The sequence below is a fragment of the Rhynchophorus ferrugineus genome, unplaced genomic scaffold (assembly GCF_030347505.1).
Source record: "Rhynchophorus ferrugineus isolate W39M unplaced genomic scaffold, kcgeb_rfMv2 rfM1, whole genome shotgun sequence".
Classification (NCBI taxonomy): Eukaryota; Metazoa; Arthropoda; class Insecta; order Coleoptera; family Curculionidae; genus Rhynchophorus; species Rhynchophorus ferrugineus.
The window spans coordinates 23,960,763-23,973,285 of record NW_027472580.1 but is presented as its reverse complement, the minus strand read 5'-3'; the positions used below and the strand labels follow the sequence as shown (position 1 = coordinate 23,973,285).

Below are 12,523 nucleotides of genomic sequence, written 5' to 3'. Positions count from 1 at the left end.
ATTGTCTGTTTTATAATGATTGTCCGTCAGTTATTGATTACCATGGACAAAAATTATAGCTAACCTTCCTGGTTACTCTATCGTTTTATTACCAACCATTGTCATCGTATTTATTCGAGATTATCCATACCATCCATACCAGTATTTGTCGATATATTTATTTATCAATACTATTGTTACCGATACTATTATAACTGCCAGTATTCTGAATGCTAGTACTGTTATATTTTAATTACCTTTAAGACAATAGAAGCAACTATCAAGCACGTAATATGTCAGTAATATTTTAATTTCACCCTTGTCATTGAAAATTGGTTGCTCAGGTACGTTTTATTATGTTTGCAGAATTACCACCCGACCACCTCAAACATCAATATCTCGCACCGTCATTTGCATTATTTATTTTGCCATCTATTGAGTAAGTGGTTGTTATATCATTTATTTTGATCTCTGATTTTATATATTTAAGATGTTTGATAATTTTATATCGTTTTAGTAAGTATAATTTTATTTTACGCTCTGGGTTTCAAAACCACCCTACAAATATTGTAGAAAAGATAAAGTTCCTTTTGTTGCACCACACTTGATAAAGAACGATTACGAACTGAACTGTCACTTATTTATTCAACAATAGATTTTAGAACATTAAATGGTGCACTACCTCTTCTAAAAAATTTTATAGCTACCGATATCTAGGAGACACGTTGAAGAAGACTAGACAATTATTAGAAATCATAGTAACAAGTCCTCAGTACTAAAACTAACACAACTAAAACGCAACAAAATAATTCTGAGAAATTCAAAACAGTTTATCTGTGAAATAGACAATTTTGAGATGAGATGAGATGCATACGATCCTGCCATTAGTGTTAATAGTACTCGTCAGGGTAAAGCTAAAATGTTTAATATATAAATATATATATATATATATATATATATATATATATATATATATATATATATATATATATATATATAGCTTGGATGGCATAAAACACAATAAAGTAAACTGGACGATGAGAACGTAGTGACTCTGGCCGTCGCCTCTTTAGATCAACACTGTTGCCATTCATGGTAATTATTTCTGTTCATAGATATTCGCAACGGTGTCAAATAATATATATATATATTATAATTAAAAAGAAGCGGCGGTTTAAAATATTGAACTATAAGATAGAATTCTAAGTACCATAGACATTCGGAACCATTTATGATTTCCTTGAATTCTACATGGCTGTCTGTATTTTAGGAAAAACAATGTCGATAAAATATAAGCAATAAAACTCGGCTTTACATTTATTATATCACACACCTTTAAAGCATAAAGATCAAATTTACTGTTGCCTGGACGGTTGCGTTTATTTTCTGGTGCATCATGACTTATTATATCTGATGCTTCACTAATTATCAATATTATTTCGAACTTGAATAATACTGTGTTCAAAATTAACTATAGCGTCTCTTATTCTAGTAGGTTCGATTTCTATTTGCTCCAGGTGGTTAAAAACGATATCTACGTGGGGCATCACATGATGGAAAAAAACTCAAAAATTGAAGATCGGATCATTTAATGTACGCCGAATAGAAACTGCAGCACTGTGTTGCTGGAGAATTGATCTACTATTTCTATATATATCTATTTCTATATTTATTATATATATATATATATATATATATATATATATATATATGTATGTATATATATATATATATATATATATATATATATATATATATATGTATGTATATATATATATATATATATATATATATGTATATATATATATATATATATATATATATATATATATATATATATATATATATATATATATGTATATATATATATATATATATATATATATATATATATATATGTATATATATATATATATATATATATATATATATATATATATATATATATTATAATTAAAAAGAAGCGGCAGTCCCGTCTAGTTCCGTTAGATTATGGTTCAAACCTTTTTTAAAAAATACTTCAACGACCCAAAAATTAAAAGGTTTAAAATATTGAACTATAAGATAGAATTCTAAGTACTATAGACATTCGGGACGATTTATGATTTCCTTGAATTCTACATGGCTGTCTGTATTTTAAGTAAAAAACAACGTCGATAAAATATAAGCAATAAAACTCGGCTTTACATTTAATATATCACACACCTTTAAAGCAGAAAGATCAAATTTACTGTTGCCTGGACGGTTGCGTTTATTTTCTGGTGCATCATGACTTGTTATATCTGATGCTTCACTAATTATCAATATTATTTCGAACTTGAATAATACTGTGTTCAAAATTAACTATAGCGTCTCTTATTCCAGTAGGTTCGATTTCTATTTGCTCCAGTTGGTTAAAAAGGATATCTACGTGGGGCATCACATGATGGAAAAAAAGTCAAAAATTGAAGATCGGATCATTTAATGTACGCCGAATAGAGACTGCTGCACTGTGTTGCTGGAGAATTGATCTACTATTTCTTTCATACCACTGTACCCCACATGTGTCTCAGTATATTCAAGGCATACTTCACCTAAAATTTTGTTTGTTATGCCTTCTTTTCATAAAACAAGACAATATTTTAAAGTAATCAGTAAATTAACAACTGGTGCAGTCATTAGGAATCCCGAGACAATAAGGCTTTTGAATTCATTGAATTAACCGTAATAAATTAATTATCAAGAAAAGAAGACTTGTTTATGTTGGATTGGCGATCGTTTCGGAGTTATTCGAAGCATTCTTTGGTGTAGTTAAGAGAAATTCATTCAATGTAAAGTATAGCAGCTGAAGCTGTAATGTCAAGAAAGTTTGGAATGAAGGCGCTCAAAGATCTCTAACCATAAAGTATTTCAATTGAAAAAAAAATCAGGCTTTGAAAGACACTCCTAGTCTGTGTATTTTCACCACAATCACCACAGTTCAAAGTGTAAGGATCATATCGTGAATTTAACTACTGCACCACACAATCGGTAACCAAAATAGTAGGTAGCTAAAACAAAATGTTGTCTGCTCTAACAATATTTTAATTGGCATCTGAAATAATTAAACCATATCGGTTTAGTCATCCATTAAAAAAAATTCAGTCGACCTTACATGTGTTGTTCTTTATTTGTATCTGGTTAAGTGTTAAACACAAGTCCGTCGATGACGCATACACTCATCTGCGCATCGCTTCTACATGAAAACAAAAACAACATTCAGCTGAATGTGACATAATTGTAACCGTCTGTGCGTGTATTGTTTCATTATTTTCAGCATCCATATTACTGTTTTGTTTATAGCAGCTCGTAAGACATAACTAAGGTAAAATTACAATTAATTTAAAATGCTTCATATTTTATATCTAAATAATTTACACATTATAAATTAGATTATATATAAATTGTTTAGAAGGATGGTTTAATATAATTTGGTCATAAATTAGAATAATTTTAATATTACAAATTTTGCCAATAGAAATTGTCAATAGAAACTTTACACATTTGCAATTTGTCATTCTATACATTTTATTGTCAATGAAATTGCAACCTTGTGATTTTGTACTCTATCGTCCTTATTATATCAGATTTTCGGTTTTCTCCATATAATAATGACAAAAAAATCAGTAACCAACTTAGAGACCACCCCAGAAGACATCCGATCTTACCCAGCTTGATTACTGGCGTGACTGGGATAGTCATTCCTTATCGGATTTTCCATTGTTGCCTATAAAAATATTTACAACTAGCTGACCCGACAGACTTCGTCCTGTCAAAAAGATTTGTAATGTGGCAGTTTTTGTGCCTACGTATTTTAAAAAATTCTCCTGAACAGAACCATCACCCTGGTGATAGGGCGTTGTGAATAAAAAATAATTAAATAAAACATATATAAGGATTGAAAAGTAAGTAATCGCTTTATTGTTAATCATGTGAATCATAATTATTATTATTATTATCATTATATTGCTTTGTGGTATACGATGTTTTTTGTTTGATTACCTGGCGCATAGATAAACAAATCTGATGGTTTTCCAACACGGGAACAGGCAACATACAATTGACCATGTGAGAAACATGGGTTTTCTAGATTAATACCACAAACACTTAATGATTGCCCCTGGGACTTGTTTATAGTCATAGCAAAAGCAAGCCGTCAACATGTCTATAGGAAATTTGCCATTACCAATGTCAATGAGTTGTTTAGAGAATATGTTTCCAGATTGGTCATTTTGCAACTCGACACGCATATTCTTGCTTAAATGAAGTACTTTAACATGTTTCCACAAATTGGAGGACTTTAGACATGCATTGAGTTCATCAGCTGGCGTTGATCGTGGAATCACTGGCAATGTTTGACGAAAATCTCCTGCTAATAAAAGCATTGCACCACCAAATCGGTTATTATTGCTACGTAGATCTTTTAAGGTTCTGTCTAAAGCCTCCAAAGATTTTTTATGTGCCATCGTGCATTCATCCCAAACAATCAATTTACATTGCTGCAAAACCTTTGCCATTGCAGAGTTCTTCGAAACGTTGCAGGTTGGAGTTTCATTGCTTTGCATATTTAATGGCAATTTTAGTGCTGAATGGGCTGTTCGACCACCTTCAAGCAAAGTTGCTGCGATTCCCGACGAAGCGAGTGCAAGTGCAATTTTATTTTGTGAGCGAATTGTTGCTAATATTAATGAAATAAAAAAAGTTTTTCCTGTACCACCAGGTGCATCTAAGAAATAAATCCCTCCAGTTTCATCATGTGTTACTTTCATAAGAGTTTCAAATACATACTTCTGTTGTTCATTTAACAGTGGAAGATTTGTTTGAATTTATTCTTTCAAAGCGTTGAGATCATACAGTCTTTCTCGATGCAACTCTTGGTTAAAAGCGTCATGCATTGGACGATTGGGCGCGGTCAGGCCTAATTGAATTAATAGTTTGTTTGACATTATCAAGCACATGTCCTCAATTGAAATCAATGCTTCATTGTAAATTTCTTCACTGATTTGTATATTTGGATTTCCCATTCTATTCCGTATTTGATACAAAATATCATCACACATATAATCTTTGTACTTCATCCACAAATCAATTGGGTTTGATGGGAAGCATGTAGATATGATTATAGAAAACAATGTTCGTATTTGATGAGTGTGTGATGATATTACAGCATCATTGAGAGTTTGATCCCAATGAGCGTCATTTTCAAGCAATTGCAAACGTTGACAGGCTTCTCTGTAGGATCCACACAATTCACCATCAACAGTTCGTAACTGTTGGAATGATGTTGGGCCACGTACATTGACTAATAGCAGTCGTAAATAAAAACATTCATCATTGCTTGGATGTACTGAATAAATCCGGCCAATCGCATCGGTGGAATATACATCTGTATATCCTGGAACTGGTTTTCCTTGTTTCCGTCGTATAAATCTCCTTGAGGATTGATTCCAGGTATAATATTTTGGCATTTCAGAATATAGCAATGTTTGTGCGAAATCATCGTTTTGGCATGTCTCAAAAAAACTGGTTAATGTAGTAGATGGTGGCTGAGCAGCTCTTTGTACTGCGTTCTGTGCTGTAAAATACACTCTTTGTCCATTTTCTAAATGCACAGCTAAGTGAACAACAGAAGGGTGTCTCTCATGAATAGGAAAAGAAAATATTCGCCAAACTGCTTCATTACTACTGACATAGCGGCCCATTTGGTATTGGGTAACTTCATCATTATAATTCTCTGCACCAATTTCAATCACAGCCATATCACTCCCTTTGCTTACATATTTGCAAATGTATTTAATCGATTTCACTGAATGGCAAGAATCAACGTTGATGTGTGCTTTGAATGTCTTTGATAAAATGGGTGAATATGGAACAATCCAACGATTATCTATTTCAATATCTTGTTGATTTAATTTGACAATTGTTGATTTTCCATTGTCTGCTGTCGATCTGCGACGATACAATGGATAACCGTCATTACCAGTAATTGTTTCCGATATTAATGTCCGTGGATATCGTTTTGAACATTTACCATCCATCATACACGGTGAATTTTGATTAAGAGTTCCACAGGGACCATGTATCATGTTTTTGATAACTACCTCATGCAATCCAGGATCTACTTGTACATTAGGGATTTCAGCTGATATCACTGCATCAACTTCATTTGGCCTTATCTTTTCAACCAACCAAATCAAAATGTGTGCATGTGGCAATCCTCGTTTCTGCCACTCCACAGAATACATCCAGCAGCGTGTCTCACCAAACACATTATGTTTTACGATGAAATTCATTAAAGATTTCAACTTTTGTCTAAAGACTCTGGCTGTAATATCATGACGATCAATGGATGATTTCCCAGGTAATAACTCCTGCTTAATTTCTATCCATTGCGGATTGCATGTAAATGTGATGAACAAATCTGCTGTACCATAATGACGAACATACGACATGGCATCTTGAGCATATTCGTGCATATGCCGAGGGCTTCCGATGTATGTTGCTGGAAGAATAGTCATCCGACCGACATTCTGTGCATTTCCATCAGTATTAATCGCATCTCGAAGGTGAATATACTCTTCAGATCGGAGTTTGGTTTGATTCAACCTGATGAATGTTAATCTCTCCGTTTCAATTTTAACATACATGTCATCAACATATTTGTGATATAATCGCCGACATTTCAATATGTGATTATCTGCATTTTCCCGAATCATTAGGCGGTATGAATAATAGTTCATTGAACTGACTTTTTTGTTGGTTTCAGAACCTGTAAACAGATTTTGTTTTAATAACATTCAAATATAAAATTAAAATACATAATATAGTGACTGAGATATTATCGCCATAGCTAAACTAATATTTTAGTTACCTGTAATGGGATTTATCATTTTTATTGATAAATCGTAGCCATCTTCACCTTGCCAAAATATAATGGGATATTGCAGTGCATCATATGAGCGGTGTGTTTCCTTTATAGGTTGTAATTGAAAATTCCGACGATGTAAAACAATATCACGGGATTCCAAGTTTTCTCCAACTACAACGATAGCAACTTCATCAATAGTTGGTGCATTAAAACGTCTTGTATGTTGACCTGCAGGTGTTTTATCAGCTCTGATTACAATTTTGTGATTATCGGATGGCATCAGATCCAGGGCAGTTTTAAACAATATAATCAATTGATTGTGTTGATGAAATAAAGTTTGTAATTGTTCTACAATAGACCTTTTTACTAAATTGTTATGTGCACAACGCAGATCAATTTCTTGTGGTGAATTGCCCATAAAATAAATTTGCAGGAATTTGTTGTCGCTATCTGACACTGGTAACAGTGAACCTGCTCTGTGATATATTTGCCCTTGTATCTGTAAATAAAAAAAATATTATGGTGTGGTATAAATTAATGGATTGTCAATGATCAAACTTAAATAATATTTGATCTTAAAAAGTATATATTTAGTTTTAACTAATATCTATCAAATATAAAATATAATAAAAGTGTCACTGAAACTGAATCACCATATAATATGATGACTAAGTGATATATTTCGTAATGATTAAGAAATTGAAGATTAGTAACACATCTTAACTTTGGTGACAGAAAATTTTGTTCGCTAAAATAATTATGAGTAACTGCTATAATACATACCTTGAAAGTTGGCATAAAATTTTCCCGAACTGCATTTGTTGCCCCAAATGAAGTCATTTGAAAGCAATTGTTATATTGTTGAATATGTGTCAAAAAGTGTATAGAATCTGTTCCTATTCCTGAAACCAATGAGTACAATGGTTCTGGTGGTGGATCCAATTGTATCAATTTCACTTTACCATTTGCGCAACACAATCCATTGGCTTCGTTTTTGTATTTTAATGCCTTACAGTGTGAGCAAACCAAGTTCATAGAACCAATAACAACACATTGGTAGTTACTGTAGTCAATTGACACATCGTAACTGAAAGCAGCTGGATTCAAACTTGCGCGATTATTAGTTGAATGTCGCGCTCGCGCTTCACGCGAATCAAATATAAATTATTTTTTCACTAATCACGAACTAAACAAACAGTAACTAACTAAACACTCTGCACAAAACACGATATACGAATTTGTTTCGTGTATCACTTGACAATTCATCTGTCATCTGTCAAAAGTCATCTGTAACAGACAACTTTTTTTTTTAAATTTGATATGACTTGAACTCAAATCCTTTTAAGCCGTACAAATTGTTTTATTTATTTAAAATTTGAATTAAATTTTAAACAAATAAAAAATTTTAAATAAATTAAAGAATTCGTATGGATTAAAATGATTTGAGTTCAAGTCATAACAATTTTAAAAAAAAAAATTGTCCATTAGAAATGACTTTTGACAGATGACACATGCAATTGTCAACTGATACACGAAACAAATTCCAACCAAAAGGGCTATTTTTAGGGTTTTTCCAGCAATAATTCTAATTTTTCTCGCCGTAAAAACCATCCCTGAACTTCGAGAACACTTTAAAAAACATCCGATCTTAGCCAAATTGGTCACAGGCGTTGTTGGGATAGTTATGCCTTATCGGAACATCCATTGTTGCGATTCATTTTTATATATAAGATTACAATCACAAACATAAAAAATACATCCATGCGACAGCAGGACTCGAACCCGTGACTATCGCAACAGTGGAAGCCACTGTTGTTTGGCACTGATATTTCACTGATGTTTTAATATATTAATTAACAAGAATACGTTTTAAGCTACCAATGCTATTAAAATATCATTTAAATACATCACATCCGATGATTCAGTATACACATTATTAGATGGACAGGAAAGTATCTATTAAAAATATGCGTATTAGATCTAGACTGCAAATGTACACAGCATATAAATAGCTTATAAATATAGTAGTTATTTATTATTACTTTTAATCACTATCTATTAAGTATGATAATTAAATGAGTTAAAAACAAATTCCTATCCCAAAGTCAAAGTACAGTTATTGTGATTTTTTCAAAATATTTTCCATGGTCAGCTACTATTTTTCCTATTTTTTCGAGGAACTCATATTTAGATATAATTCAATCTTATTTTTTGCAGTCGAGCAAAGCAAGTGGTACTAAATTTATAAAATATGACCAGTTGAGTTTAAATTCTTCGTGCAGAGAATGATCGTGTCTTTTCAGGCTATCAAGTTTATTCGACATATATAATCCTATCATTTTTGTCATTGACGCAACAGAACATCTCGAGTCATTTCAAAGACAATATCAGTGATCAATGACAGACGCTTTGTCAAAATTACCTTCTTTTTTTTAATGCAATAAACAATACAATGTTGCAGAACTTATCCAATAACAGATGGATACTATGAGGACATATTTAACATATTTAATAATATAAAGTGTTTTGGCATATTTAACTAATGACATTAGGATACCTGCGATCAATTGTGATCAAGTGATAGACAAATATTTTTCTATAAGTTAATTATGATGAATACCACATTATATTTCCTAATAAATTGACGCATATAGCAGAAAGAACTGAAAAGTATAAATCACAAAGAAAGAACTTTGGAACAAATAAAAATTACTTCTTCGATCTATTCCCTTTTTCATACTAGTTTAGTGCCATCAGTTTAATCTATTAGAGATCTATTGGGGTTCTGACTTTTTGTTTTCTTGTATTGAAAGCAAACTTTTGAGTCTTTCTTTGTTAAAATTCTGTTTACCTATTTTATCCAAAAGTATATAGCATCTTTATTTTTAATACTCTGGAAAATCATTATGTAGTGTACAATTAAAATGTTTTAAATTCATATTTTTTAAACATATCTGATAAAAATATGTTAACATATATTATCGGTGTGTGATCGCTGGATAAAATAAAAGAGATAGCTCAAAGACCTACTAACAGTATAATAAAACAATTTTCTGGGACATAAGATATTGCCTTGACTCATTTATTCATATAGGAGAAGGTCTGGAATTGAAGTTATAGAGTCATCCCCTGTTAGAATCGAATGTAAGTTGTCTAAAGAGCCCTCATGTTCATCCTGTTCACAACTTCCTAAAGGCGAATGAGAAGAAAAAAATAACGTATGATAAGGTACAAAACACACTAATAAGTACAAAAAAATCCAAACTATCTTAGTTAAGTAGCTTTAAGCCAATATATTAATTCGGATAATTACACATTTTTTTTTGCTTTAATGAATTGAACTCCTCAAAGTAGATATTAAATTTGTAATGGATGGCACTTTAACAAAATTATTCTTACTTGGGCTATAATTTTGCCTATATAAGTGCTGTGTCGCTTTACACCAAAATTCTTCGTGTATTTAATTTCGGTTAATCCACTCCTAATAAAACAATAGTATATAGTCCTTTGCATAACTTTTCCTAAATAAGCTATCCAAACGGCGATATACTTTTATTCAATTTATTATTCAATTATTTGATAATTCAACAACCACTGAAATAATAGCTACTGAATTCAAACCTTTCAAGAGGTGATTAACTGAAGTTCAATACACTAGGAATTTTGGTTCAAAGCAATTCAGGACATACATAGCTTTTATTACCCTGTTCTTATTACACTCTCCATTGAAGACTACTTAACCAAGATAGTTTTTTGGATCCATTAGAGTTCCTGGATTCAGAAATATAATACATCTTTCGGCTAGTATGTTTGAGAAATAATTTAAAGTGCTCATCATCAGTACATTCAATACTAGCGGCGGATGTATTACCAGTTCAGAAATTGCTAGTTGACTCTATACCTTCAAATTGATTGATTTGCCTCTCTATTACTCTATGACAATATCGATCCCCTGTGGCAGTGAAATAATTGATGACAGTGACAGTGACACTTTATATGGGAGAACAAAATTGTCATTTTTATTATTTTCCTAGCAATGCAGAGCAGAGGCTCTCACAAACTTTGCAAAACCAAAATTAACCAAATCGATCCAACCGACACAGCAAAATTAGTTATTATATTACCCAAAAATTATTTCCAAATTAAAATTTCTGTACGCCCATGTATAATAATTTCGTGGGAAACAAAAACAAATGAAGTCAATTTATATTGTTGATTCCAACGGACTAAATATATACTACCAACTTCGCAATAATAATATCCAATATCAGACCGGTCGAGAAATTTATAGATCTAATTTGAATCAAGTGGATACTTATCCACTTGATCCCGCTGGTTTAGGTTATTTATATTTCACTAATTCGTCAACAGATAGTTAAACTAATTTAACAAAAAAAACAGAGTAATCTCACGTGAGGTGCAAAATAAATTGGTAATAACCTTTTAAATATATTTTATACGTTGAAACACTAACGAGTCAATCCAATAAAATTATCTATTAAACAAAAATATTTCACAATCATGCCAAAGCATCATTACATCGATAACATATTGAATAATAAGCCAACAAAATATCATTTTCGTATTTAATTTATGGGTGTATGGCCACCAATATATATATATCGATATTCCCAAATATATCGATATTTTAAAAAATATCCAATATACTAAACCTCTAAAATTAAACAGCAAAATACATGAAACCTTTAAAGTTAAATGCCAATTTAAATGGGTTACAAACATAATTAAATGGTTTTTTAAAATGTTGTAAAGAAATATTTTTTTTTTTTTTGAAAAAATCCCGTTTCGACACAGACTATTACATCCGCGAGCTCCAAGTGCATTGATTTTCATCATAGAATAAAATATAAAGTGCTAATACAAATAATTTCAGAATTGTTATGCGCGATCCCAGCAGGAAGGCGTTGAGAACGTCATTTCACAGAATTTTATTGGTTAATTTAAATTAGCATTACAGGCACCTGTAATGAAAATATTTTATTAATAGAGCATTTCATTGGTCGACGATTTCATACGCATCACGTGACTAACTTCTGATGTCACATTCTACTGTGTAATTAAATTTCAAATAAAACCAAAATGTAACTTTTTAAAACCATTTATTAATATAAAATGTTATATACATACAAATATTATACAATATCAACAAGCTAAATAAGTATATAATGAATACATATTATGTCTATAAATAAAAAATAATAAAATAAATATATATAAGTAAAAAATAATTAAATATGGATATAAAAATGGCTGCAATCTAACTGAAAATATAATATATCTCGTGGCAAATATAATCATAGATTGTTGCTATAGCTGGGACTTTTTCGCATTTGATAACAATATTTCTTTAGTGCTATCAATTCAAAATAAGTCATGTATTAAAGTTTCACATTTTGTTGCCTGCATATTGTAAGCATGCACAAGCTAAGGATGTGTGTTAATAGTTTACTCATTTGTTCAAACAAGAAATGTATTACAAGTTATAATTATTTTGTCATATATATGTTATTATATATGTTATTGTGAAAATTATGGAACGATAATTAAATCAGTTAAACGTATGATAATTCAGATGGAGAAAATGCATAGATCAAAAAATTGTGATATGCTTATTATGGTAAAATCGCGGAGTTAAAA

The 12,523-nt window shown here is 31.0% G+C and overlaps 2 protein-coding genes and 1 long non-coding RNA gene across 5 annotated transcripts in view; 1 reads left to right on the top strand and 2 right to left on the bottom strand.

Annotated features, from left to right (window-relative positions):
* The window catches only part of LOC143206535 (uncharacterized), a 553,256-nt gene that overhangs the window by 150,189 nt on the left and 390,544 nt on the right, over window positions 1-12,523 (bottom strand). The window lies entirely within an intron of this gene.
* Window positions 1-12,523, top strand: part of LOC143206525 (cytochrome P450 9e2) — a 90,171-nt gene that overhangs the window by 45,788 nt on the left and 31,860 nt on the right. Inside the window, exon 1 of one of the 2 annotated variants that reach the window (XM_076419110.1) lies at window positions 3,148-3,322. The exons of the other annotated variant lie outside the window; for it this stretch is intronic. The gene's annotated coding sequence lies outside the window, so the exon portion shown is untranslated. Of the gene's footprint in view, window positions 1-3,147; window positions 3,323-12,523 lie in introns of those variants that run through there. 2 annotated transcript variants of the gene reach the window in all.
* LOC143206518 (uncharacterized) lies at window positions 4,698-7,401 on the bottom strand. 2 transcript variants are annotated; one of them, XM_076419097.1, is made up of 2 exons: window positions 6,869-7,401; window positions 4,698-6,766 (listed from the first exon to the last, which is right to left on the bottom strand). In XM_076419097.1, exons 1-2 carry the CDS (start codon window positions 7,281-7,283, stop codon window positions 4,824-4,826), a joined length of 2,358 nt encoding a protein of 785 aa, XP_076275212.1. In that variant the 5' UTR covers window positions 7,284-7,401; the 3' UTR covers window positions 4,698-4,823. The 2 variants fall into 2 exon arrangements, with proteins under 2 accessions (XP_076275212.1, XP_076275213.1); XM_076419098.1 differs by having other exon boundaries at window positions 4,698-6,741; window positions 6,854-6,939.

Excerpts from the sequence above, each read along its gene's own strand:
- LOC143206518 (XM_076419097.1), bottom strand. The coding sequence starts at position 7,283 with ATGGGCAATTCACCACAAGAAATTGATCTGCGTTGTGCACATAACAAT. Across the intron at positions 6,767-6,868 it reads AATGATAAATCCCATTACAG|GTTCTGAAACCAACAAAAAA; the intron begins GTAACTAAAATA and ends ATCTGTTTACAG.